This window comes from Podarcis pityusensis, assembly GCF_964106645.2.
Source record: "Podarcis pityusensis genome assembly, chromosome: 12".
Classification (NCBI taxonomy): Eukaryota; Metazoa; Chordata; class Lepidosauria; order Squamata; family Lacertidae; genus Podarcis; species Podarcis pityusensis.
Window position 1 is genome coordinate 25,411,903 of NC_138037.1, and position 25,721 is coordinate 25,437,623.

At 42.8% G+C, this 25,721-nt stretch overlaps 1 protein-coding gene across 2 annotated transcripts in view; it reads left to right on the plus strand.

Moving 5' to 3' along the window:
* ITGA8 (integrin subunit alpha 8) overlaps nucleotides 1–25,721 on the plus strand; it is a 128,554-nt gene that overhangs the window by 86,077 nt on the left and 16,756 nt on the right. The window contains exons 22-28 of one of the 2 annotated variants that reach the window (XM_080974393.1): nucleotides 917–996; nucleotides 2,375–2,455; nucleotides 6,001–6,106; nucleotides 7,156–7,314; nucleotides 9,232–9,354; nucleotides 12,966–13,079; nucleotides 16,109–16,693. In XM_080974393.1, the coding sequence (XP_080830519.1) occupies nucleotides 917–996; nucleotides 2,375–2,455; nucleotides 6,001–6,106; nucleotides 7,156–7,314; nucleotides 9,232–9,354; nucleotides 12,966–13,079; nucleotides 16,109–16,312 (867 nt within the window). In that variant the 3' untranslated portion in view covers nucleotides 16,313–16,693. Of the gene's footprint in view, nucleotides 1–916; nucleotides 997–2,374; nucleotides 2,456–6,000; nucleotides 6,107–7,155; nucleotides 7,315–9,231; nucleotides 9,355–12,965; nucleotides 13,080–16,108; nucleotides 16,694–22,617; nucleotides 22,720–25,721 lie in introns of those variants that run through there. The other variant, XM_080974394.1, reaches the window with a different exon arrangement.

Genomic DNA, 25,721 nt, shown 5'->3' on the forward strand with positions numbered 1-25,721 from the left:
TTCTCACAGTGAGGGAACCTCCAGAAGGCCCTCAGAGCTGGACCGTAAGTGTCTGGGCTGGATGATGGGGGTGGAGACGCTTCTTCAGGTATACTGGTCCAAGGCCCAGTTATTATTATTTCCTAAGTTATGACTTTGGGGCAGGTGCATTAAAAATATAAGAAGAGCCCTGTTGGAACAGGCCAGAGGCCTGTCTAGTCCAGTATCCTGTTCTCATAGAGGCCAACCAGATGCCTAAGTGAAGCCTTTAAGGATATGAGGGCAATTTTTTATTCTCCCTTCTAATCGTATAGAGCAAGTCTGGCAATCTTATTTCTTTATGGAAAAGAAGACCTATTGGCTCTTTAAAGTTAGTAGATGAGCAGGGAGTGGGCAACCACAGCTTGAAGAATTATTTGCACCCCTGTACATTGGTACAGGGGTGCAACTAAAGGGACGCGGGTGGCGCTGTGGGTTAAACCACAGAGCCTAGGACTTGCCGATCAGAAGGTCGGCGGTTCGAATCCCCGCGATGGGGTGAGCTCCCGTTGCTCGGTCCCTGCTCCTGCCAACCTAGCAGTTCAAAAGTACATCAAAGTGCAAGTAGATAAATATGTACCGCTCCGGCGGGAAGGTAAACAGCATTTCCGTGCGCTGCTCTGGTTCGCCAGAAGCGGCTTGATCATGCTGGCCACATGACCCGGAAGCTGTACGCCGGCTCCCTCGGCCAATAAAGCGAGATGAGCGCCGCAACCCCAGAGTTGGTCACGACTGGACCTAAGGGGTCCCTTTACCTTTACCTTTACCTTTACATTGGTATACCTTGCATTTCCAAATGGCACCATCTAGGGCCAATTTAGACCAACTGAGGGCTATCGCCTTTAAATGTAGCGCAGTCAAATGCTCACAGTTCTAATTAGTGAATTTTGACTCCTAGTTTTCTACAGGCATTCGGTTTACTGTTCAGCGTTTTGAAAATGCCGAATTCAGCATCCAGTTTGAACTGCAAGTGAGAAGGTAAGCTGTGATCCAGGAGATTCAATCTGAGTATTGAAAAGCGCATGGAGCTGAAAGAGGAAGTAGGAAAGAGTGCTACTTTCCCAACTTCCTCCTTTAGCCATACGTAGTTTTCAAGGGAGAAAAAGGTAATCGCATTCACCACCTCATGACCAAGTTGCTGGTGGGTGGGTGCATGTTAAAGGCTTTAGAAGCACCAAGAAAAACCTCAAGGGTACCGTTAAGGTGCCATGCTGGTAATTTCTGCTCTATAGTGTGTATTTAGCAGAGGGATAAGAAATAAAATTTCTTTTTCTTACCTTGAAAGGGTAGGAAAAGCCTCCAAAAGATAGTTAGTTTCCTCCAGAGAGTCTCCATCATTCTCAGCAGTAACAAAGGAATGGTTTACAAAGCAGAAGGCAGTTTATCACTAGTCCAGTCCACATGTCCATGAATTTGGTGCAGTTGCTACAGAAGGAAGGATTACTGGATAAGAGACATATGTCATAGGGCTTTTCCAAAGAGCAGCTATCATCACTCTAGATGTGTTTCCTAACCACATCACAAGATCAGTCTTCAGAAGTCCTGAGTTTTGTTGCATTACTGGAACATGTAATCTGATTACTATCATAGTAAATATATTTTCATGTTGATATAATAATATATAGGTACTTGAAGTAGAAATGAGATATATTTCTTCATTTAATTAAATGTGTGCCTCTTTTGTTAGCATTTTTAAAACTTGTGAAATCAGCCTGTATGAGTAGTCAGGAATGTGGTTAGAGCTGTGATTTCTCTCTACACAAAGTAACTCTGGAATAAACTGGTAGATTACAAAGATTACAAAGCATGCGGTATATTACAAAGATTGAAGCTAATGCAACAGGTGATTTTTCCAGGTGTTCTGCTTGCCAGCTCAGTGGTGCATAGACCCTCTGGAAATATTTCTATACTCTTCAAAGTATGGCACAAATGCTTTCTCTCTTATTTCTAATATTTCTTCCTTTTCATTGAGGAATGATAATCGCTACCCCTTGATCCATGTCACCTCTCTTAGCAATTGACCAGTAATGTTGGAAGGAAGGTTTTATAACCTATATCCTATTTTGGGTAGGTTATTATTAGGATATTGGGAGAAGAATGTGGAGGAAGAACCAGTTCCTTCAGAGTTACCAATATACACGTGACGTTTCCTTGTTTCATGAAGATCCAGGCCTTATCTATTATTGCAATGGCCCCAGAGAGTTGGGTGCATCTTCCACTACCCTGCTCCATCTCTCAAAGAGAGAATTGTTAATTTGATAAGTGCTATAGCCCCGAGCACGATAGGCTTAAGTAAAAAATGCTTTCAGGTTTATATATGTGAAACATAATTAACCTTTGCACAAATTTCTTTTAGTTCCAACAAGGTTAATCCCAACAGTAATCTGGTTGACCTTCAGATCGACATAAGTGCAGTAGCTCAAGTACAGGTCAGAGGGTAAGTACATTTTGTATTCAGGCTGGACATTAAAAAAAGAACCTAACCATAACTGTTTGCTTAGCTTACTCTGAGTGGGCAATAGTTAGGCCACAATGTTGACTGGTTCAAAAATGGGATTGGGCTCAAAAGCAAGCTGGTCCTACCATTAAGCAGAGTGAGTCATATATCGGTTGCAGATGCTGGAGTGAGGTGGAAAGACAACAACCTACAATTCTTCCAGAGCTATTCTCACCTGTTAGATGACAGATCTGTGTGTGTCACTTGGTCCTACCTGTGCCTAGACTTTTCTGTGCCCCTCAAGCTCACCTGCCGCCCTCGGATGTGTTGAAGAACACTGTCCCATTGCCAGTGTGGATCGTAGGAGCCAACTCATAGGGACTGAGGGGTCTTCGGCCCTCCCAATAAAATATTTGAGGGGGCCACCCTCCCACCCCCAAGTTGATGGGCATTGCCATTCAAATGGGGTGCGTGCACCGCATCATGTGATCAGTTACGCAGGGCAGGGCTTACCTGCCCCTCCCCACAATACTTTGTTCAAGCTGGCACCCCTGGCCCAGTCTAGTCATCTTCTGTGCATAGAATGTGGGGTTTGTGTGCACCCTCCTATCCTTTGCCTCAAGCACCAAAAAGTCTCAGGCTAGCCCTGCTCAATAGAACTTTCTCATTCGGAATTTCCACTGATTTCTCATTCTGCCAGAACAATTCCTCATACAAAAAAGTCCTATGCGCAGGAGCTTGAAGTTCTGACCCTACCACATCAAAGAAATGGGCAGATTGTATATTTGCGACTAGGTGTATTAGCTTTGTTATGGGGATTAAAAGCTTACTGTGCTTTGTATATTTGTCCCCCTCCCCTCTGTCTAACTTTGAGCTACATGACAGATGGCGCAATGTGCCCTTCTCCATTGTCCATTGTGGTTGTTTCTGCACATTTCGTTTAGCACCGGACATAAGTGCTTCCTTCGCATTCTGAATCCCTAAACTAGGAACTCTAGAAAATGTTTTTAAAAGTTAGAGAGAATGGAGCTGGCGGACCCACTGCCTTTGTTTTCTTAATCGAGTTTAGATGTGGATCATAGCCCAGAGAGCTCCATCAGGTTGCCCAAGGGCTTCTGTGCACTCAGCGGTATTCCCTGGGAGCAACATTCCCACACAGTCTCACAAATTGCTCTTGAAACCTCTCCAAGTTTCCAAACCGGTTCACATTGCAGCATGGAGAACACTTCTTTGTGGAAATATGGCCAAAGGTCCACACGGCACATGGAACTAATTGAGCAATTCACTGGAGAGTGGCCAGTTTCCTTAATAAAATATCAGCAATCTTAAGTATACTTTTATCAAACGCGTGCATATTCCTATGCATCTACTTCGAGTCAAGTGCCTAAATGTAAACATCTGTTGCTAAGAAGGAGGCAGGTGAAGAAATAAAAAGAATAGTACAGGATGCTAAAATCCTATGGCTGAACATAGCCAGTCTTAGCTATAACTCTGCGGCTTCTAAAAGCGCATCCTGCTTTTGCAGGACTTGGGAACATCACATAACATGGAAATGTCTCATGATCTCCAAAGAGTATTAAAATGGATGCTGTTTATGAAATAATACATCTTTGGCTAGACAAACACATCTTAAACTTTCCTTCCTTCCTTTGCTTCTTACAAAGCAATTTCCCTTGAAAATTAAATGTTTACTAAAATTCTTGCTGTTATCTGTTCAATTTATATACTACCCCTTATTAAAAGAGCCCTGGGTAGTGTACGACAATAAGAATGCATTGCAGAGCATCAATAATAAAAGCATAATGAAATGCATAACAACAGACATCACCATAATAAAATAATCATAATGTTACCTTATCGTTATTCATGGGTATTGTAATTTCTGCAGTCTGGTTCTTTGCATTGCTATTAACTATTTAGAAAGACTGTTGAAGCATGTTCTCTATGAACGGAGAGGTGCCCCCCTCAAGCTGAACAAACAGGATTTGTGTGAAGATGAAGCGGTGGTCTCTTTGGAAGGACCCTGTGATTAATTTCATGCACAATTGCCTCTTCCTTAAAGCCTGGAGATTCATGCTGTAATGAGAAACCCAACATTCCTAATATTCCTCTCTGCCATACCAAGAGCCTTGGCAAGCTGTTGTATCATTTTTGGGAGGCAGAGTGCAAGGAAGCCCTACTAGGCAGTATCTATACATCCATCCCTTTCCCTCTTTCTTTATTCCCTCAAACATGGATGCTGGGTAACTAGGACTGAAGCTTGACTGTGATGGAGAAGCTCACATATGGGAAAGAGGATTTTGGGGGGTGCAGTGAGGAGGAGGTAGGCTGAACCCTCTCAGCATCTACCAAAGCATAAGGCTGCTTCTCACAGCAACTGAGTTTGCTGCAGTTACGTAGGTGTTTTCCACAATAAACATATTATTATTTATTATTCCCATAATAAACATATCTGACATTCAGATGTACTGTCAAATCAAGGTTTTGGTTCTACGGGAATGGAACCTAATGGACCTTTGGTTTCCAGTTCTTTCTCCTCCTATTGCATTATGCAATCTCCACCACCACCCCCTCTTGCTAATTTGTGGCAAACCATAGATTACCATGTTTACCACTGTTTGATCCTGGTTTACTAGGCTAAATTACAATCAGTTTTGAGTCTACTATGTCTCTTGCCAATGTATATAGTTCTCTACAGCTCTCTTCTTAGCCTCACAGCAATGCTGCACAAAGGGTCAGACTAAGAGAGACAGTGACCAGCACAAGGGTGTCCAGCAAGTTTCCAGGCTCAAGAGGAATTTGAACGTGTGTCTCCCTGGTTCTAGATTAGGGATAAGGAACCAGTGGCTCTCCAGGTGCTGTTGGACTACAGCTCCCATCAGCCCCTGCCAGCAAAACAAGGGGTTATGGGAGTTGCAGTGTAACAAAATTAGCCATATGTGCTCACCATTCCTGTTCTATGCCGACACCCTAAACCAGGGGTGGGGAACCAGATCTGGTAGCAGGCCAGATTCTTCCTTGTGGGTCAGCTTTGTGAGGTGGGCAGTGCCAACCACCTGTCCTTCATCTGACACCATTATGACTTCATATGGCAACTTGAAAGGGGCTCCTTTTGAAGTCCATTTCAATACAAAACTGCTTGCAAATGGATTTTCAAAGGCAATGTCTCACCATCAGCTAATGGGCAGTAAGAGGCATCACTTTGAAGTGTGTTTCAAATAGTTTTCAATGCAAACTGCTTCAAACTGACTTTTAAGTGATGGCAGCCACGCCTTTGCTTGCCTCTCACCTGACATCACATATGACATCAAGGGTGGGCAGGTGGGCATGGTTTGGGGGAAATAACCATGCGCTAAACACAATACCATGCTCCCACACTTTTAAAAAAGCTACATGGGCATCTGTCAGTATATGCTCATGGAAAAATTCCCACAATTTCTAGTTGCTATCATACATAACCATCGTTTTCTTAAATCAGATTTAATGTTTTTCAGTTGTATAACAGACAATTGATCAGATAGGGCTGTACTTTTGTACCATTTCAGAGTCTCCCATCCTCCACAAATCATTTTGCCAATTCATAACTGGGAACCAAAGGATGAACCTACTAAAGAAGATGAGATTGGACCTTTGGTGGAGCACATATACCAGGTAAATATGCATATACAAATGAACCATTGACTTCCAAGGGATTTGTTGGTATAATGCTCCACAGACAAACCGTGAAATTATTCTTTGCCAGCGATTGGGTTCTAGATGGGGATTTTGGCCAGCCAGCAACACTTAGCATGCAGCAATGCTGAGTGAACTTCTGAGCTGTTTGTGAGACATACCTCTGTCAGTTTCAAGCAGAGCCACCACAAAACCCACAAAAAGTGAAGTTGCCTTGGCAAGATTGAAATTGACAGAACTGTATGTGGAACCAGATGATACACACATGTCTGTCAAGAGGTAACCAATATTAATAACAGGAAATTATATTAGAATAAAGGTTGTTTTTAAGCATGAAAAGCATGCCTTTGAACATCACACACAAACACACCTATTAAAAAACTCTTTTCCTCACTTCTTGAAACCTGAAAAGGAGTCAGTGCACTCTGGGTCATCTTCCAACCAAATTAATCTGAACAATTCTCCTGCCCCAGATATGGCCACATTCAACTGGGAACTAGTATCAATAGAACTCAATTGGGTGTGTGAGCCCTGTGAAAAACATCACTGGGCATTAGGGGATGAGGAGAGCTCTAGAATGGGAATACAGAACCTGTGACTCTCCAGATGTTTCCAGACTCCAACTCCCATCATTCCTGACCACCAGCTTAGCTCTCAATTGGGAAAAGAATGACCCAGCTGTGTTTACCCAGCCAGAGTTGAAAGGAGGAGCCAGCAAGAAAGTCGTTTGGCTCAAAAGCTACACAAAAAGCCAAGAGAATTTGTAGGCTGTGAGCAACTACCCAGGAGAAAGTTGGCATGCCATGAAGAGAGCTGTGAGGACATAGGATTGCTAGGTAGAATCAAGTGCATGGCAAGAGAATTCAGCTGGTTTTGGCTTCTGTCGCCACACCGTTGCAACCTGGCAACAAGCACCCGAAAACATTGGGAAGGGAAGGGGCAGAATTGATGTGAATGAACAAGCTGTATCTTGGGCTGCAGGATTCCAGTTCAATTTATTCTCCTCTTTGTGTGTGTCTACTCCGTAGTTGCAGAACATTGGGCCAAGTGCCATCAATGATACAGTCTTGTATGTGGAGTGGCCAGTTCTGAGCAGAAAGGAATTCCTCCTTTACATCCTTCACATTCAGACACATGGACCACTGCAATGTCAAACAAGCTCTGCAATCAATAGTTTGGAAATAAAGGTAGGGGACTTACATGGAGTTTCTTGGTTCACCTATATGGAGCAACTATTTATTTTATCAAACTTCCAACCAGGACTCTGTAATCATCATCTGAGGCCCTTCTTTGTGTGCCTCCTCCACAAGAGGTCTGGAAGGTGGCAACACGAGAAGGGGCCTTTTCTGCAGTGGCTCCCAGTTTGTGGAATTCTCTCCCCAGGAAGGCTCACTTAGCACCTTCATTACATATCTTTAGGTGCCAGGCAAGAACATTCCTCTTCTTTCCAGCCCTTTGGCTAATTAAATAATTCACCTAATTCCCCCTTTCTAAAACAATATGTGAGCTGAAACATAGCCACCGTTTGAAATACAAAAGCTTCTCTGAATTTTGCAACACAGTTCTCAAGCCAAGCATAAAAATGCATAAAATGCATGTATTGGTGAAAATAACATGCACAGATGTATTAGGGAGGAAATGCATACAAAAAGTGTGCATTAGGCAAAATTGCATACAAAAAAATGTATATTAGGAGAAATTCACACTTTAATGCTGATGAAGTTTCATTTATTTGTTTCATTTATTTATTTAATTTCTATACCGCATTATATTTTCAAGAAAAATCCCAAAGCGGTTTACAGCATATTGAATCAATAAGACGTAAATAAAACAATCCGAAGAAAGTCAAATATAGAGTATACAGTCAAAGCAACATAACAGAAAACAAAAAAATTATCTTAAATATTTCATAATAAAACATTGCAAAGGAGCTCAACTACAGAATACATATTTAACCTAGTAGGGCAGGGTGAGTGTGGGCCCTGCTCCCTAGGCCAGGTGGAAAAGGCCTTGCAGGGAGCGGCCTTCACGCCTTACAGCTGGGCGATGTTCCTCCGGCCTCATGAGAACTTTTCTTCCAAAAATAATTGCAAAGTGATGTGGAAATGTGGAGAACTGAATTTAAAATTCAAAAAATGAGAAACTAAGAGAAACTGCCCCCCCCCCTGTCACATGAAGCAGGTCTTTGCCTCTGTCTTTTTACTTCCCCCAACTATGCCTTTTTCTTTCTGCTTTTCTTCTTTCTGTCATGTGTGATATGTTCTAAACTGTATTATTATCTTCATTGCTCTCCCACGAGATCTTTCCAGTTGTTTGTTTCCTGGAGTAATACCAGGATCACTTTTATTGCCAGCATTGTCATATGAGCTGTATAATGTTTTGCTTTAATTTGTTCAGCCCTGGTGAAAAATTGCACATTTATTCTAGTCGCACGACTCACATCAGAATACAATTTCTCTCTGCTTGTTCCAAAGTTGACGTCCTCCTTATGTTGCAGAGAAGCAAAAAAAATGAGACTAAAATAATTTTATTGTAATTACGAACAAAAAAAATGACATATCAACAAAAACAAATGTAAGTTCTAAGATTTATTCTACAAATGTTATATTTGGAGCCATTCATCCAAAGGTCCCCCACCCCACACTGCAGTGCTGAAGTCCTCAGTTGGAATAATTCATTTCCCAGAAAGTAAAAATACACACACAAAAAACCCTGATCCTGGTCATACCAACATTATTTACTGGTACCAAAAAATAATAACAACTACCCACAAGATTTCTAGAAATCAGTAGTAAATTTCTGCCTGGATGAAAATAAATGGAACCCTAGGCTCAGGAGTTTAATTAAAGCAAAATATCATCATGAAAGTTAATCAGATGGCAAAAGAAACAAACCAGTCCTGTTATCTAGTCTTTAAAACAAAATATTTTACAGTATCCTTCCTGGCTGTAGTTAATCCTCTTGCTAGTTGAAGAGGGCAAAGTATCAGCTCTCAGGGTAGAGCTGTTAAACGAAAAGAAGAAAAGTCAATAGCAAACCCAAGATCTCTGTTAGAGAGCAATTGCAGAGTTATGTTCACAGCTCTTTCTTTTTTCCCTTTGCAGTTTGCTGTCCCAGAGGACACTCCGGAACTCGCTGCTTTCTTACGCAACTCCTCCATTCCCCACTATGTTGGACGGAGGGAAGCCAAAGTGGTGGAGCATCAAAAGAACTCTGCAAAAGTTCTGGTGAGATGGATGGAAGTTACAGTGCCGCACACTGAAGACTTTTGGGTGCAGTCTTAAGGATGAGTGGGGGGCCGTTGTTATTCTAGTGTTGGTATGACCAGTGACAACTGCACTTCCCTTCGTGTTTTGGGGAGTATGCTGTGAGCTTTAACTGCCTGTTCTTACACGGAGAAAGAACCAGAAGCAGAAACGCTTATGTAATAGTTTATGGCCTACCACATATAACTACAGCTTGTCTGAACGAATGTCTGGAAACTGAGCACACAGATCTGCAGTCCTGATGACTAATTTTCAAATGGTCAAATGAATATGAAATTTCCGACAGTAACCCAAAGGTGGTGGACACCATGCGCTGTTAGAGCTACTGTTGCTTCCCAAAATCATCTAAATAAAACAAAACCATCTAAATATAATAATTTCACATATTGCCCAGTCTTCCCTCATTTTCAGGGATTTTGAAGGAGGGTCCTGCGAATTCTCGGCACCTTTAGCAAACTACAGCTTCCAGGATTCTTTGGGGAAGTCATGACTGTTTAAAGTGGTGCGATACCGCTTTAAAGGTATAGTGCAGACGGGGCCACACTAAGGAACCCTCTTCAGATCTTCCCACTTGCAACAGGAAGGTCAGGGTGAAATGGTCATGGCCAGTGCACATCCATTCATCCTCCTCCCCAGTTTGAGCCGTCACGTATTATTTTTTGAACACTAGGACAGCTGCCAACAAGAAACTGCTTATTTGTTTACCAGTTCTTCCAGATTTTTTAAAAAAGACCAACATTTTAAGTTTTCATTTTATTTTTTCTTGAAGTTTAATTTCTTTCATTTATGGGGGAGGGCAGGTGAGTTGTCCTCCCCTCAAACTTTAGGGTGGGTATGTTTTTCACTCCCCCTTAGGTTTTGTTTTTTTCGTTCTACAAAGCTTGAGATTGCACCAAGTCTACTGGTACCTTCCCCCTTGTGCCATTTTGGCTGCATAGAGTTTGTCACTCACCTCTGAATTTTGCAAATAGGGGAAATGATTTGGAGCAGAATTCAGATTATGCATGGGGGGGGGGAGAGCTCAACAACTCTTTTGTCCTTATTCTCACTGTTTGAAATATGGCAACCCTAGGAAAGAAATTCAAGAGAAAAATCTGAAATCAGTTATTGTTTTAGTTTGGCAGTATGAAAATCTTCTTACAGTTATCTTGGTTTCTTATTCTAATTGCCAGAGACAAACTAAAATGTATTCTAAATTCCATGGAGACCACCTTTTGTAAAATATTACTGCTCAGCCGTAAAAACTGTTTAATGCCTCATTATCTGTTATCTCCCACAATGACTGGCCTGCCTGTTTGCCAGTACAGATTCAACAACTGCAAATGCTTAGCCCCAATGTTAACTGTGTGTGGGATCTGCATTTTATATAGTAAAAACAAACAGAACCAGATCTTTTATTCAGTAGTTTGCTCCAACTACTATTGTGCTTGGATTTAGTCTGACAGCATTTGGTACCGTGTCTCTTTCTCATGTCATCTTTTGGATAGTATAGAAGAGAGATGATTAAAGGGAGAGAAGAGCACACCATTTATCTTGTGCTCTGCTGCTTACACTGGTCTCAGCATCCCCCTGCAGTACTCACTCAGGGGCTCTCATGACAGCCTGCCTTGGTTTCTTGGGCAAGGAATGCCCCCCGTACACAATTCCATTGTGCACATCATGGAACATCCCCCAGCATGGAGGGAGAACAAACATATTGAACTGCTCAAAATCTTGTGTAATATTAAAGTCCATGGATTGTAGCCCATGGCTGGGATTCAGAAAATCTACTTCTGGCAAGCCACAGGGTTTGTTTTAGCATAGTAGAATTTTTGACATATTTCCCCCTCTAACAGCAATGTCAGTGCCAAACAGTGTTTGGAATGGAGGGGAGTTTAAAAAGCAGAGTTACCATATGGAAGGTGGAGGGCAGGAAGGGTCTTATGTTTCTATGGGCGGGGGGGGGGTGTTAAAACCCCTGTGAGTGCAGGAAAGTAATTGCAAGGTTCTTTGGATCCTGGGCTTATAAGTTCATCCAGTTCCTGCAATATTAACAACAAAATCACCCTTAGAATGCAAATTACATACATCTGAAAAAACCCCTGGAATATCTGCTGAAGCCTTTCATTATGTGACTCTTTCTTTCATCTAGTGTGATTATGAATTGAAAAAAATAATATATACCTCGCTTGCTCCTACAAGACAGAGAGATAAACAAATCAAGCTAGATTAAAGAGTGATTAAATAAGAGAAACTAAACAAACATGTCCTCTAAAACATTGCCTTTCAGTAAATTCTGTATAATCAAGGCCCTGCTGAGGAAGTGGATGGGAGCTGAGAAAACGCAAGTTGAGAAAACACAATCTCTCATTCAGCTCTCATGGAGAACTGAACGTTTATGTAACGTCACGTAATTTTCTGTACAAATTTAACTTCGCACCGCCATTTAGGGAGTTCGCAATCCAAAGCATCCAGTTCCTCTCTTAAGATACAATTGTGCGGAAAGAGCATCATTACACAGAAATGCAGGGCCCCTCCAGACTGTTTTTTTTGGGGGGTGTACTCTGTGACATGTTCTTGATGGAACGATACTGCGTTAGTGGTGGGTTTATTCTGCTTCTGCGGTTCTTCTCCAGTGCTACCACATTATTGCTGTCCAGACCTGCTATAAAGCAGGACCAAACCGAAAACAGAACATTTGTGGGGTATAAAAAGTTAAGGGATTTCAGCAAGACATTACAGGATATGCACTGGTTGGAAATGAAGCAGTGTGACTCCCCAAAAATCTTTGCATGTGCAAACAATTAGTTCTCATATGACCACTCCTACAGCATCATGAGCACAAATCATCGTGATTGTGCAATAAAAAAGATGCTTGGAGGAGCTCTAACATTAAAGTGTCAATTTCAGTGTTGGGGGAGTCAGGGATAACATAAAAGCTGTACAACTTGGTGTTTATTGTGCCATGATATATGTATGTATGTTGCAGGTGTCTTCCTTTGTGCCCTTCAATTGATCCTCACTTCCAGCTGATCAGCTCTCAGTGTCACTAACTAACCTCGATGCTGATAATTCTTATCATAAACCTCATCAGTAGTCTTAGCCTAACTAAGCCAATTAGATTATCTATCCTTGTATGTTTCATGATTTTCACACACAAGGTTTTCACCCAAGGGGTGCATTAGAGTCCACCATAATGGAGACCCCACTAAAATTCAATCCCAAGTACAATTCAAATATGTTGTTTCCTCATTTTTAAAGTTTACATGGGATTTTGGTTAAATAACAAAAATGAAACCATGAGAGTACTGTGTTGAATGAAATCTGCTAATTCTCCACTGCGGAAACCTAGGTTCTACACAAGTGTCTCCAAGGAAACATAGATTCAATTCTTACGACTATATATGCATTTTAAGTAATTCATTTTTATTTTTAATTTTTAAAAAAAACACACAAATTCAGTCTATTTTTCCTTTCCAAAAATGAAAATCCATCTTGCTGGGAATGCACATTGCATGCAGGACACACTATTTGTTAATGCATTTGTCTAGATCCCAAAAGATAGTGAGAATGCCGTATTGTTTCCTGTACAGAATTGCACAAATGTGGAGTGCTTGATGATAACTTGTTCAGTGGGACTCTTAGAAAGAGGGAAAAGTGCTGCACTGAAAATACGGTCTCGTTTGTGGGCTTCAACATTTCTACAGGTAAGAAAATGCAAGCTAAAATATTGGGAAATGTATTATATGTGTATTATGTACTGCAAAATGAAGCTTCCCTCTGGCTTTTGAAATCATAGCTACAGGCTGCTTCTAGATTAGAGTAGGGAAACCTGCAGCCCTCCACATGACTGAGGCTGATGGGAGCTGTAGTGCAACACCATCTGGAGAGCAATAGGTTCCCCATCCTTTCCCTGGCCCTGAATGATACTAGAAATCTCATCTCCTCCAATCAAACCCCAATTCAAGTGTGTAAAGGCAAAAGTGAACTTCAAAACACTGGTCTTCCCTTCTGTGTGCAGCTTGGCTTGCTCCATGCCAGAGGGCCAAGTCTCAAGCTTGGGCTAAATTTCCTATCTCAGTTTTTAGCATTATCTGTAAAACAATGCATGCCTCTTTTGTATGTGCCACATTTCAACTTTCTAACCAATGTTGAAATACTGTATTTTTCGCACCATAGGACGCACCGGACAATAGGACGCACTTTGTTTTAGAGGGGGGAGAACAAGAAAAAAAAATTCTCCCCCTCTCTGCCCAGCGCCCCTTCAGCGAAGTGGCAGGAGGCGCTGTGCAGAGAGGGGGAGAACTTTCGCCCTCTTGTTTTCCCACTCTAAAACAAGGTGCCGTTTAAGGTGCGTTCAGGCGGCTACCTTGGAAGCCTGGAGAGCGAGAGGGGTCGGTGTGCACTGACCCCTCTCGCTCTCCAGGCTTCAGGTTCCTTTCGACCTGCTCTTTGGGGCTGGCGGGGGGAAGCCCACCACCAACCCCAAAGAGCAGTTCAGGGAGCAGCGGAAAGGCGCAGCAGAGAGGCTCCTGCCATAGCCGTGCGTCACCTCTCCAGCCGGGAGAGGGTCGCTGGGCTATGGCTGCTTAGCCCCGCGCGCGCTCTCCCGGCTGGAGAGGTGACGGGTGGCTATGGCGCGTCACCTCTCCAGCCGGGAGAGGGTCACGGGGGGCTGCTTTAGCCCCGCGCGCACTCTCCCGGCTGGAGAGGTGATGGGCGGCTATGGCAAGAGCCTCAATAGCCGCCCGTCACCTCTCCAGCCGGGAGAGGGTCACGGGGGGCTGCTTTAGCCCCGCGCACGCTCTCCCGGCTGGAGAGGTGACGGGCGGCTATGGCAAGAGCCTCAATAGCCGCCCGTCACCTCTCCAGCCGGGAGAGGGTCGCTGGGCTATGGCTGCTTTAGCCCCGCGCGCGCTCTCCCGGCTGGAGAGGTGACGGGCGGCTATGGCGTGTCACCTCTCCAGCCGGGAGAGGGTCACGGGGGGCTGCTTTAGCCCCGCGCGCGCTCTCCCGGCTGGAGAGGTGACGGGCGGCTATGGCAAGAGCCTCAATAGCCGCGCGTCACCTCTCCAGCCGGGAGAGGGTCGCGGGGCTATGGCGTCTTCACTCCATAGGACGCACACACATTTTCCCTTCATTTTTGAAGGGAAAAAAGTGCGTCCTATAGAGCGAAAAATACGGTACCTTTGGGAATCGCTTTCATTCCAAGGTGAGACAGTCAATTGTCTCACTTACACATTTCACTAGTAACAAGCTGCTCTGGGTTGTGCCATTCAGAAACCTTTGAAGTTTCTAGATGGTGTGGGCACAACCTAACTGTTTGGGGAATACAATCTCAGCCCCACCTTTTGAGAGAAATGTTTACGAATTCTACACTAGAGTTTTCCTGTAAACAGCATGCTAGGACATACTCAATGTAACGTGTGACACGGCCTTGAAATTATTGGGAAAAGGCAAGTGACCCTTATTTCCAGTTATCCACTGGATCTCATTGATCCTCAGGAAAGATTCAGGGACCAGTAATAGATGCTGTGGTGGTCTGGTGGTGCTCACCTGCCCCCTCAACAGCTAAGCCTCTGAAGTGGGCAGGGAGGTCAGCATGGTGCAAACACCACCAGCAGTGCCAATCTGGCACTCTTGCTGGTGCACTTGCACTGTGCTCATCTCACCAGTGCACCCCTTCTCCTCTCAGTAAGCAGCAGTGACTCAGCTGTTGGGAGTTCAGGTGAGTACCGCCATACCACAGCATCCACTACTGGCAGAGACCGGTGTCATACAGGTAGATCCAGCAGCAACATTCCTTTTGAGGCAGCCAGAATTGCCCTCATCTGCATAAGCTGAAATGCTTCAGGGATCACATAACTTGAATGAATATAACCAATTCCCCCAAATTTGCCTTACACAGTTACCTGTCTAACCAACTATCTGTGCAAAATGTCTGATAATGGAGTTTTAAAAAGAGAAGCACTTTTCTTCTTCTTCAAACAACCCTATGTCGTTCAGTATGACATTAAACAAAATAATGGAACAGCAGCTTCTCCTTCCAGATACAAAAGTGTAATCCTGCCGAGTATTTAATCCATTGTGATTTATTTTTTTGGAATAAAGAACACATGTTTCATTTCAAAGAGTGAATAAATTATATAGATTTTTTAAAAAAAACCTGAACAACTTTCTAACTTTCTGAAATATTAAAGTGACATCTGCCTCACTGCAAGCTGTAGTCTGCCGCCTTAAAGCCTAAAATGTTATCACAAACTGCAGTAATATGAAGCGAGATGATTAAACATGTTTGGGTAAACAAGCAGCCTAGGGTCTCCCAATGAGCCAACAAAGATAATGAAGGCAGTTGAATCAGAGCCAAGAAAGGACAGGATAGTTTCTGGCTTTCCTTCAAAGCTTGAATGCAAACAAGAACATATGTTAAATTTTGTAGTCAGCCTTGCTGAACCAGCAAATCATCAATTGCCTAATTCATACAAAAAAAGAAATAGCCTTATTTGGAAATACTACATCGTGTTTCCACTATGACTTCTATTAGCTTTCCATTTATGTAATTTATGACATATCTGATGTGTTTATAAAATAAACTCTAGTCAAAGAGGCAAACTGTACTTTGCATGCAAACATATGGGTCGATGCCCTGAACAGCAACATGAGGAAGCTGTGATTTTGAATAGGGAAGCAGCAGGAGGAGGGATATTTAATATTTTATCCATCTCCTACATTTCAGAGCTTCTTTCAGGGAGTTTTGGAGTTGAGAAGATATGGAGAAGGACATGATAAGGCAACTCCTTCAACATTCAAAAGAGCAACTCCTGAAACTGCTTCTCTGAACATAAATCATTGGTGTAGTTTGCCCCTAACTTGTTTGACGCTGTTCTACCTTTTACAAACAACATTTGTGTGCAATGATCTCTCACAATGCAATTTTTGAAATAATAATCTTGGAGTGAAGTATTGCTTATATTACATGGCATTTGTTCAGGGTCATTTTCTTGGTTCCTACTAGTTGGATCTCAAGCTGGGAAGGAGTGCTAATGAATTCCCAAAGTGTGCGCTTAAATGGCAACAGCACATTTCTCACTTTCCTCCACCTAAATATGCCAGACATCAGAGGAAATGAGGTGTAACCTCTCCCTCTTTTCAGTGAAGCAGGACTAACATTATTACAATAACATGACCAGAAAATGTTGTTTCACAGTGTGCTTCAGTTTGGGGAGCAAAGTTCAGAACTACCACAAGGCCTCAATTAAGGAACATGGATTTTTGTCCCTTATAAGAAGGTTGATGGTGTTGCGGGATCAGGCCAAGGGGTCTAGTGCACCTTCCTGTTCTCACTGCGGCCAAACCAGAAGCCTCTTGGAAGCAGGATCCAAGGGCAATAGCACTCTCTCCACTTGCAATTCCAAGCAACTTGTATTCCCTCCTGAAAGGGACGGCTTTCCCTCAAACGTAACTCAACAAGATGAAGTTCTCTGGGGCTGCCTCTTCTGGTGTAGTAGCCAATATAGTTTCAAAGGTTGGAACATCATTCAGATCCTCTTGAGAGGAAAATAGGAACCCTACTTGATGCAGTCAACTGTTCCAACTGGCTAAAATAACGTCTTTTCTTCCTCCCCTTTCAACATTCCCACCTGCAAGCCAGATGCATGTTTCTCTCGCTTTCTCTCTCTCTTTTGTCCTTATATGCCTTGCTTGGCCTCCACCCCTGTATCTGTTCGAGTGGGTTATTGACTTCTGCTGTTGTGCCTCATTGGGACCAAAGCAGGCACCATCATCCATCAACATGCCTACCAAGAACTCGTTAAATTGTTTTTCACTACTTAGGTGGGCCAGGAGGTTGATGTGCTTTCCAAATTACCTCTGCATGAGTCTGGCCAGTATGCAGGCAGTTACTGTTCTCAGCGTGCATTGGAAGTGCTTAACTCTTTTGAATCCAGGCACCCATGTGTTTTTCATTTGCCAAAACTCTAAGGGTCAGAATTTTCAACACCTCAATAGAAGGTATATGTTTGAACACACCTAGATTAGGGTGTTGGTCCTCCTGAGAGTGATAAAGATACGAGTGCAACTGTAAGCGGAGACCATGAAGCTCTCTAGATCGCTGAACCACTGGAACATAACTCTGTGATCACGGTGCCGAAGAGGGTGGGAAGAAACACGTTTTATATTTGTTCTAGCAACATGCTACCCATTAATACATGGGTAAGGGCAACTGCCCCTGCTTCAACACAGTTTATGCTACAGGTGGGTTGGTTACAGCATGACGCTGATTAACGCCAAGGTTGCAGGTTTGATTCCTGTAAGGAACAGCTGCCTATTCCACCTCTATGATTCTTTTATTCTATGATACTTGGTCCTGCCTACTCAATGTCCGCGCATTTAGTGCAAACATCTGCAATGAGGCATCTGCTTGCATTCAGCTGAATACATGCACGCAGAGGTAGATTTAGGGCATCACAACCAGTTCCTCCCCCCTCACAGGGCACCCAGCCAAGAGGGCACCTTGCTGCCTCCTTCCCAAAGACTAGTACAGTGATACCTGAGGTTACAAACACTTTGGGTTACAAATGCTTCAGGTTACAGACTCCGCTAACCTGGAAGTAGTACCTCGGGTTAAGAACTTTACCTCAGGATGAGAACAGAAATCGCTCGGTGGCAGCGGGAGGCCCCATTAGCTAAAGTGGTACCTCAGGTTAAGAACAGTTTCAGGTTAAGAACGGACCTCTGGAATGAATTAAGTTCTTAACCAGAAGTACCACTGTATGCACTTCAGGGAGGAGGCATGAGGGCTCTGACAAGGTCCTAGAATCCTCCTTCCTTCTTCCCAAAGCCTACTTAGCACTTGCCCGGCTTTGGGAAGCAGATGGGAGGATTTCCAACATATATAAAAACATTAAAGAACTTCCCTAAATAGGGCTGCCTTCAGACGTCTTCTAAAGGTTGTATAGTTACTTATCTCCCTGGCTTGGGGGGTCGCATAACTCCATACCCTCCAGTAATATTTCTCCGATGAAAATAAGGCATCCTAAGGAAAAGAGGGGCATTCTGGGATCAAATCAGAAACCGAGACGGCTTCTGTAAATCCAGGACTGTCCCTGGAAAACAGGGACACTTGGAGGGTCTGAAATTGGTTATTGAAATGAGACATTGTACCATCCCCCCCTCCCACTTTCAGATTCCATTCAGTGATCGAAATTGAATTCCAGAGTATGTCTTGGAGCTTAAGAAGCAACTGAGAGGATGCAGTGGCCCAAGGCACAGTTCAACTTTTTTAAAAAAAAGTCCTGGCAGATGTTAATCCCCAGGAAATACCATGTGGTGGAGTTGCTGTTAGTAAGGCAGGCTCATCATCGAAAGAGAACATACACTGCAGTGAAAAAAGTTTTTATTTTTTAAGTTGACGTATGTACTGTAGAGGGTCTTTGGAAAAGGCTAATTCCCTTAACTGCTCATCCATCAGTTAGACACTGTGGGGTATCGCTTCACGGTCTGATAATGTCAAATTAATGAGGAAGACAGGATATGCTCTTCGTTCAAAATCTCTCTATAAATTGCATGCACTGCTGTATGTTTAGTAGCTTGTTTGGAAGTCAGCAGATGAGCATATAATGCTCCCTGGGGTTGGGGGTGCTGAATTGCTTAATGTAAGCTTTGGAATGAACACTCTGCAGAATTTGGAAAAAGTGGAAAGGCAGAATCTTTATAGGATCTTATAGCCAAGATTTTAATGCTGCCCTAGACTCTTTGAAGGCTGCCATATTCATATACATTCATTAAGCAGCCTTTCTTCATTCTTCAAATAGCTAATTCTTGGTCAAATAAAATTTCTGTTTTAAGAGTTTTAGCCAAATTGCTCCCCAAAGTAAATACAGCAGAACTAATAAATTAATATTTTGGTTAATAATAATATTCCTCAGCCACTCTGTGCGGCTTCCAGCAAAATATAAAAACATGATAAAACGTCAAAACTTCCTGATACAGGGCTGCCTTCAGATGTCTTCTAAAAGTTGTAAATAGTTGTTTATGCAATGGTATATAGAGGGTAACCAATCAGAATGGAAAACTTGTGTATAAAATGATTAGGGGTTTGTTAAAGGGGGAGGGGAGATACCCTCTCCTTTTTGGCCAAAAAGTAGACTTTTAAGTTGAAGGCAAGTAATTAATAGAGCTTCTTAAGGACAAGTGTGTGAGACCCATTTTATTTTTGGGAATGGAAGTACAAGGGAAGTAGGAGTACATTGATGACATTTGCTGATAACCCCAAGTAGGGAGGCAGTATTATTACTACAGATGGAGGTCAAGAAATTATACAGGGCAAATGGGATGACCTCCTGAACCCAAGTAATAGAAATGGAATGAGACTGAACAGCGCAAAAATGTTATGGTCATACACTTGGGGAATCATATTAAACATGTTTGAGATCATCTGGGGATTCAGTAGCTGTAAACAACAGAGAAGGGGAAAGATCTAAGAAAGAGATATACAAAAACATTGTAGGAGGTCATGTATTGGAATGGGAACTGTTGTTTTAGGTTGAAACCTCGTGGTTACAGAATGGACCAAACCTGGGAATCACAGGATGGTCTCTGATTTATAAGTTACAATGCTGACATTATGTTTGTAAAAACACTGAGGTTTGGTGGGATTATCAAAATTGCTCTTTGCTTCCTGACAAACCATCAGAAAGCCTGGAAATTTGGTACATACATAACCCCAAATATACTGATTCCTAGAAAAAAGAAAAATAAAAACTGGACCTTTGTAGCTCTCTCTGGGATATTCAAGGTGCACTCCCAAACAACAAAGCTATTGCCACACCACCTAGGCAGCTGAAATTTGGCCTTTTGACAATTGCGAAAGGGAAAACAATGTAGAAGACAGTTTTGGTTCAGCATTGCTTACGGTCCATTCCTGACATATACTGTCATATGGATGGGAGACGATGCTACACTGAAGCAGAGTATTTCATAGCCACCCCTCCTGGATCACCCTGTCCTTCCCCAGGTCTAGACGGCTTCCCTTTGTTATTTCTTTGGCCCCAAAACGTTTGGAAACCACCGATGTTGCCAAGACTAAAATTCAGTGAAAGTTGCTTAGCTGGCTTCTTATTACTAAAATAAAAGCAAAGAATTAGCTCTCAGCTTTGGGGAACAATGACACATTTCTCAAAAGCACATGCCCCTTCAAATGAGAGTGTGGTTTGTGTAAGGCCCGCCTTCCAGTGCAAAGGTCAGGGATTAGTGTACTCATAAATCGTCTTCGCTGATGAGAGATAACATAACTTAAGGAGGCCTGTTCTGAACAGCAGCTGCAATGGCAGAAAGTAGCCCTAACATAATGGGGTGGGGGTGAGCAAGCTTATGCTGCCGGAAATTCCAAAGAATATAAACACTTTGCACTGGTGAGATGAGAATGCTGGCCTCACTGAAAATGTTATAACACAACGAGCCCCTGAATCTGTTGGTTATGGAGCAGAGAAGGGAGATCCTCCTTCGAAACAAAGGAGAGTTTCCCAGGTGTGGGATGTAAGGTGGGCAATGAAGTCTCAGAACTGGAGTTTTGCCAAAGCTGAAACCAAGATATGATATGATAACAAAACAGGAAACGCTGTGTGTTCTGAATAACTTTCCCATCGTCCAAAATGCATCCAAAAGTAGGGAGTATTGTATTTGTTTTTGATCAGAAGTATACAGTGGTAACTAGAGTTACAAATGCTTCACATTACAGACTCCGCTAAACCTGAAATATTACCTCAGGTTAAGAACTTTGCTTCAGGATGAGAACAGAAATCGCGTGGTGGCAGTGGGAGGCCCCATTAGCTAAAGTGGTACCTCAGGTTAAGAACAGTTTCAGGTTAAGAACGGACCTCCAGAACGAATTAAGTTCTTAACCAGAGGTACCACTGTACTTTCAGAAGAATAGAAACTGAGGTCTCTTCTTCTCCCACGTCCTTTTAAAGTTACCAAGTAAACTTCATCATGAGCCTGTTGTGATTCTAATTGTCATGAAAGCGAGATTTCCATGTGGATTCAGCCAAAAACTGTGTTTGGATCATATTGTTAGGATAATTCAGATGCTGTGCCAATTCATTTCTCGGCCACTCAACAAGTCTGTGAGCTGCTGGTGCCAAACTATGGAGCAGCTTTTGAGAATGAAACCCTTGCGGTCCAATCCTATACATGTCTGAGCAGAAAAGAGCCTCACTGAGTTCAATGGAATTTACTCCAAGGAAAGTGTGTATAGGAGGGATGGGAGATGTGCTACTGTCCAGATATTCCTGGGCTCCAACTCCCATCAGACCCAGCCAGCATGTTCAATGGTCAGGGTTTGTGAGAGTTGTAGTACAACAATATTTGGAGGACTGCAGGATCTCCATCACAGGTGGATGGGGTTCCGGATTTTCCCTCTATAAGCCTTAAGGATTTACCTGGATGCTCAGGAGGAAGGGTGGGAAATAAATTAAATAAATAACCAAAATGTTCATTTCTGCTTCTGAATGAAATTGGGAAATATATCATACAGTACATCCCTGAAAATAATCTTGTTTCAAGAAACATTGGCAGCTTTAGAACAGGGCTGAGAAAACTGGCCCTCCAGATGTAGTTGGACTACAACTCCCATCAACCTTGACCATTGGCCATGTGGGGCTGATGGGAGTTGGAGTCTAGCAACATCTGGAGGGCTCCAGGCTGGCAAAGGCTGATGTACACTATGTGTGTTAATTGAAAGAAAGATGGCTATAGACTTGGTTTGCATGATCAAATCCTGGATTAATCATCCTGGCATACATTTCCTTCTCTCCTAACTCCCTTTGCACAAGGCAGAAAAACAAACTAGGAAGCTGCAGGTAACCATAGCTTCTTGTTAGGTGCTAATTTAGAACTATGGTTAATGGTATCCAAACAAGCCAGGATTCATAAGGCAAACATTAGTTCAAGAGGGGAAATAAACCAGGAAGCCACTGTGAACCATAGATTCCCACTCTGTGGACACCAGGAAACTCTTGTTCACGACTTCCAAACAAGCCTAGAGATAAGCCGTGATTTACATGGAACTCATGCATAGCATGGCTTGTTATGAAGCCACAATTTGTGCAAATGCAGCTGTTATGGGGAACATGGTATAGCACATGTATATACTATTTCTATAACATGAGAAGGGAGATCAAACTGATAACTCAGACTAATCAAAACATTATTTGAAAACCCCTGTCTGTATTTCTTTTTTTGTTCCAGAGGAAAAATGACCACTACTCTCTTTCCGTCAATGTGTCATTTGAAGTGAAGAAGATGCCGTACAAAGTTCAGCCAACAAAACTCCCTGAAGGAAGCATAGCAGTGAGTAGCACAGAAAACAAATAACACACTGATGCAAAACACGTGCATTGTTTGGTCATCCTGGTTGCTGCTGTATGAAATATTTATAGATGGGAAATCCAAGATAAGTCCTTCCTGTGTTTTTTGTACAGGTCCATCCTTTGGGTACTATTTAAAGGTTATTTGTGTGAGAGAGTTTAAAATAAACTGTAACGTTTGCTATGCAGCTGAGTTTCTGTTATAATGGTTCTTAGAAGGGGGAATGGGTTAATTTAGACAGAACTCAGTCCATGCAGGTAGAGAATGGGAACTTGCGGCAATTGTCTGTAGGGCTAGGGCAAGGATGGCGAACCTGCAGCCCTCCACATGTTGCTGGACCGCAACTCCCACCATCCCCAACCATTGGCCATGGTGGCTAGGCCTGATGGGAGCTGCAGTCCAACAGAAAGTGAAGGGGCACAGGTCCGCCAGCCCTACAGCAGGGAGGCCAAACAATTGTGGCTGTCTTCTGCCATTTATCACAAGATTAGGCCCTTTGGAAATGGTAAGATTACTCCAGAACGACAGAGTTGTGCTTGTAGTCCTAGGCTTCTATGATTGATTTATGTGTTCATGCTAAATACGGTTTAACCCATCTTTACTCAGTTATAATGAGGTAGAGGTCTCATTTCCTGTTTCTGATTGGAGAAGGGATCGGCCGGGGGGTGGGGGGGGTGAGCAGCAAGCCAACCTCAGCTCTTCCTAGTTTCATGCCTCCCAACCTGCTAACTTTATGCATTGTTGCTTCCTCGTGGGCTCTCTTGTGCTTTCTATATAAATAGCAGGACTCTAATATAGTTCTTGCACCGCACACAAATAAGCATATTTCATATAATATATATTTCATATATATTCATATAATAAACATATGACTTAGACCTATGTGAAATATTAGGGTATTTTCATTTTCCTTCAGTTATTAAGTGGTTACAGAAAAATATTACTGTATAAGTCTTTTTTTATACAAGAAAAGCAATTAAGAAGAAATAAAAGTGATTGTGCACACTGAACAAGAGTGGTTCCCCCCATACAGCAGGACTAGCACCATAATGAGAAAAGTATATGCAGATGGGGAGGAATTCAGCCAATAGACAGGAATTTTTGACTAGCTCATGACTGCCTTCTCTCTTTGATGCCTACTGTACTGGGATGATTTACCTTTAGGCTCAAAAGGAGAACGTTTTGATCCTTAATATTCATTGCTCATCCAAAGAGGTTCAAAGATACCACAATCAAAGATAAATCCCAGCTCTTTCTGCTTCCCCGCACCCACCCACCTTGCATGTGTTTTGTAGCAGAAACACATGTTACTCAAAATGGCTTCTACGTACTGTCTCCCAGCTGTTCAATTGCGCTCTGCCACAGGTGATCGCCTGCTGTTCTCAACAGGTCTCTGATGATATACTGAATAATCAGATAAGCATTTTTACAGTACTACTTGAGAATGAAGCATATTATTCCACAGAGCTGATTTACTGCCAGATGCCCAAAACAGCAACTGTAAACTCTTGAAAAATGATAGTGCTTTTATGTCCTCCTAAATCTGGCCATTGGCAGTGGAGGTTTGCCAACCCTGCAGCTTGATGTGCTGTAGGCAGAAGTTCTTTTGAAGTTTCTGTTAGCAATACTTTCCCCCCTGAAGTCAGTCAGTCCTGGATTCAGTGTTTGTCTAGGAGGAGTTATTTGGAAGGCCAAGAGTCGAAGTAAGTACAAATTTTGGATATTAATTAACACTTCAACGTTATCATTCAGAATGATGATCCTATAAGTGTGAAGTTTTGCTACTTACACTGTTTTTACAGAATCAAGGTTCAGAAATTGCCTTCAATTTGGCAATTCATTAAAGCTTCAACATTATTGTCATTCAGAATGATAATCACCATCATATTTATTTGAAGTTTTGCTGCTTATAACGTGCTTACAGAATCATGGTTAAGAACTCGCCTTGACTTTGGAAATTCATTAAAACTTCAACATTATCATCATCCAGAATGATGACCATATATACTATCTATCTATCTATCTATCTATCTATCTATCTATCTATTTATTTGCTATTTACGCTGTGCTTACAGAACTGAGTATTGGTGATGGCCATGACAAGGTTGTTATCCTGAAATACATGAACAAGAAGCTCCAGTGTTTCCATCAACCAACCTTGCTATCTTGTGTCATTCACAAGGCACCACTTATCTGCAGAAAAATTCTACGCTGTAGAGAAAACAGCCCTGCTATTGTTTGTATGACCCCCTTGGTGAATGGAAATGAGTCAGGAGCCAAGAACTCCTGATCTTGTCAGGGGTTGTTGACTCCCTTTCAACTCACTTCAACCTAGACCACCCCTTGCGACATAAAATCAGAAGCTGACATTAATTAATTCAGGGCCTGTTGTCCCAGGATAAAAGTGTAATAAGATTCTTCCTAAATCATACCAGAGGCCCAACTTGTCCAACATTTCCCCCCCAACGCTGGTCCTCCAGATGTTTCTGGGAAGCTCCCAAACAGGGCAGGAAGGCAATTTCCCTCCCCTGTAGTCTCCAGGAAGGTATTCCAAGGTATATTGTCTGTGGACTTGGAAGTTCAGCTAGCTGTCATATCTCTGCATGTTTCTGTCTCGTGCATGCATGCATTATGGATTACACGCGGTTATGTGCCAGAAGAGACCTGCTTTGTCAGACCAATCTAGTCCTGTATCCTGTTCCCCTTAGTGGCCAGCCCCTTGTCTGTGACAGTGATAGGGAACCTCTGGCCCTCCAGGCATTGAACTGCATCTCCCATCATCCCTGACCATTGGACATGGACTCTGGAAGGACAAGGTGCGCCACCAATGGTCTATGGAAAAACCCAAACAGGAAATCAGGGCCATAGCCCCTCTACCACTGTTGTTCCCCAGTGGCTGGTACAAATGAACATAGAGAGCTGCTTCAGACTGAGTCAGACCAGTGGTCCATCTAGCTCAGTATTGTCCACACTGACTGGCAGAG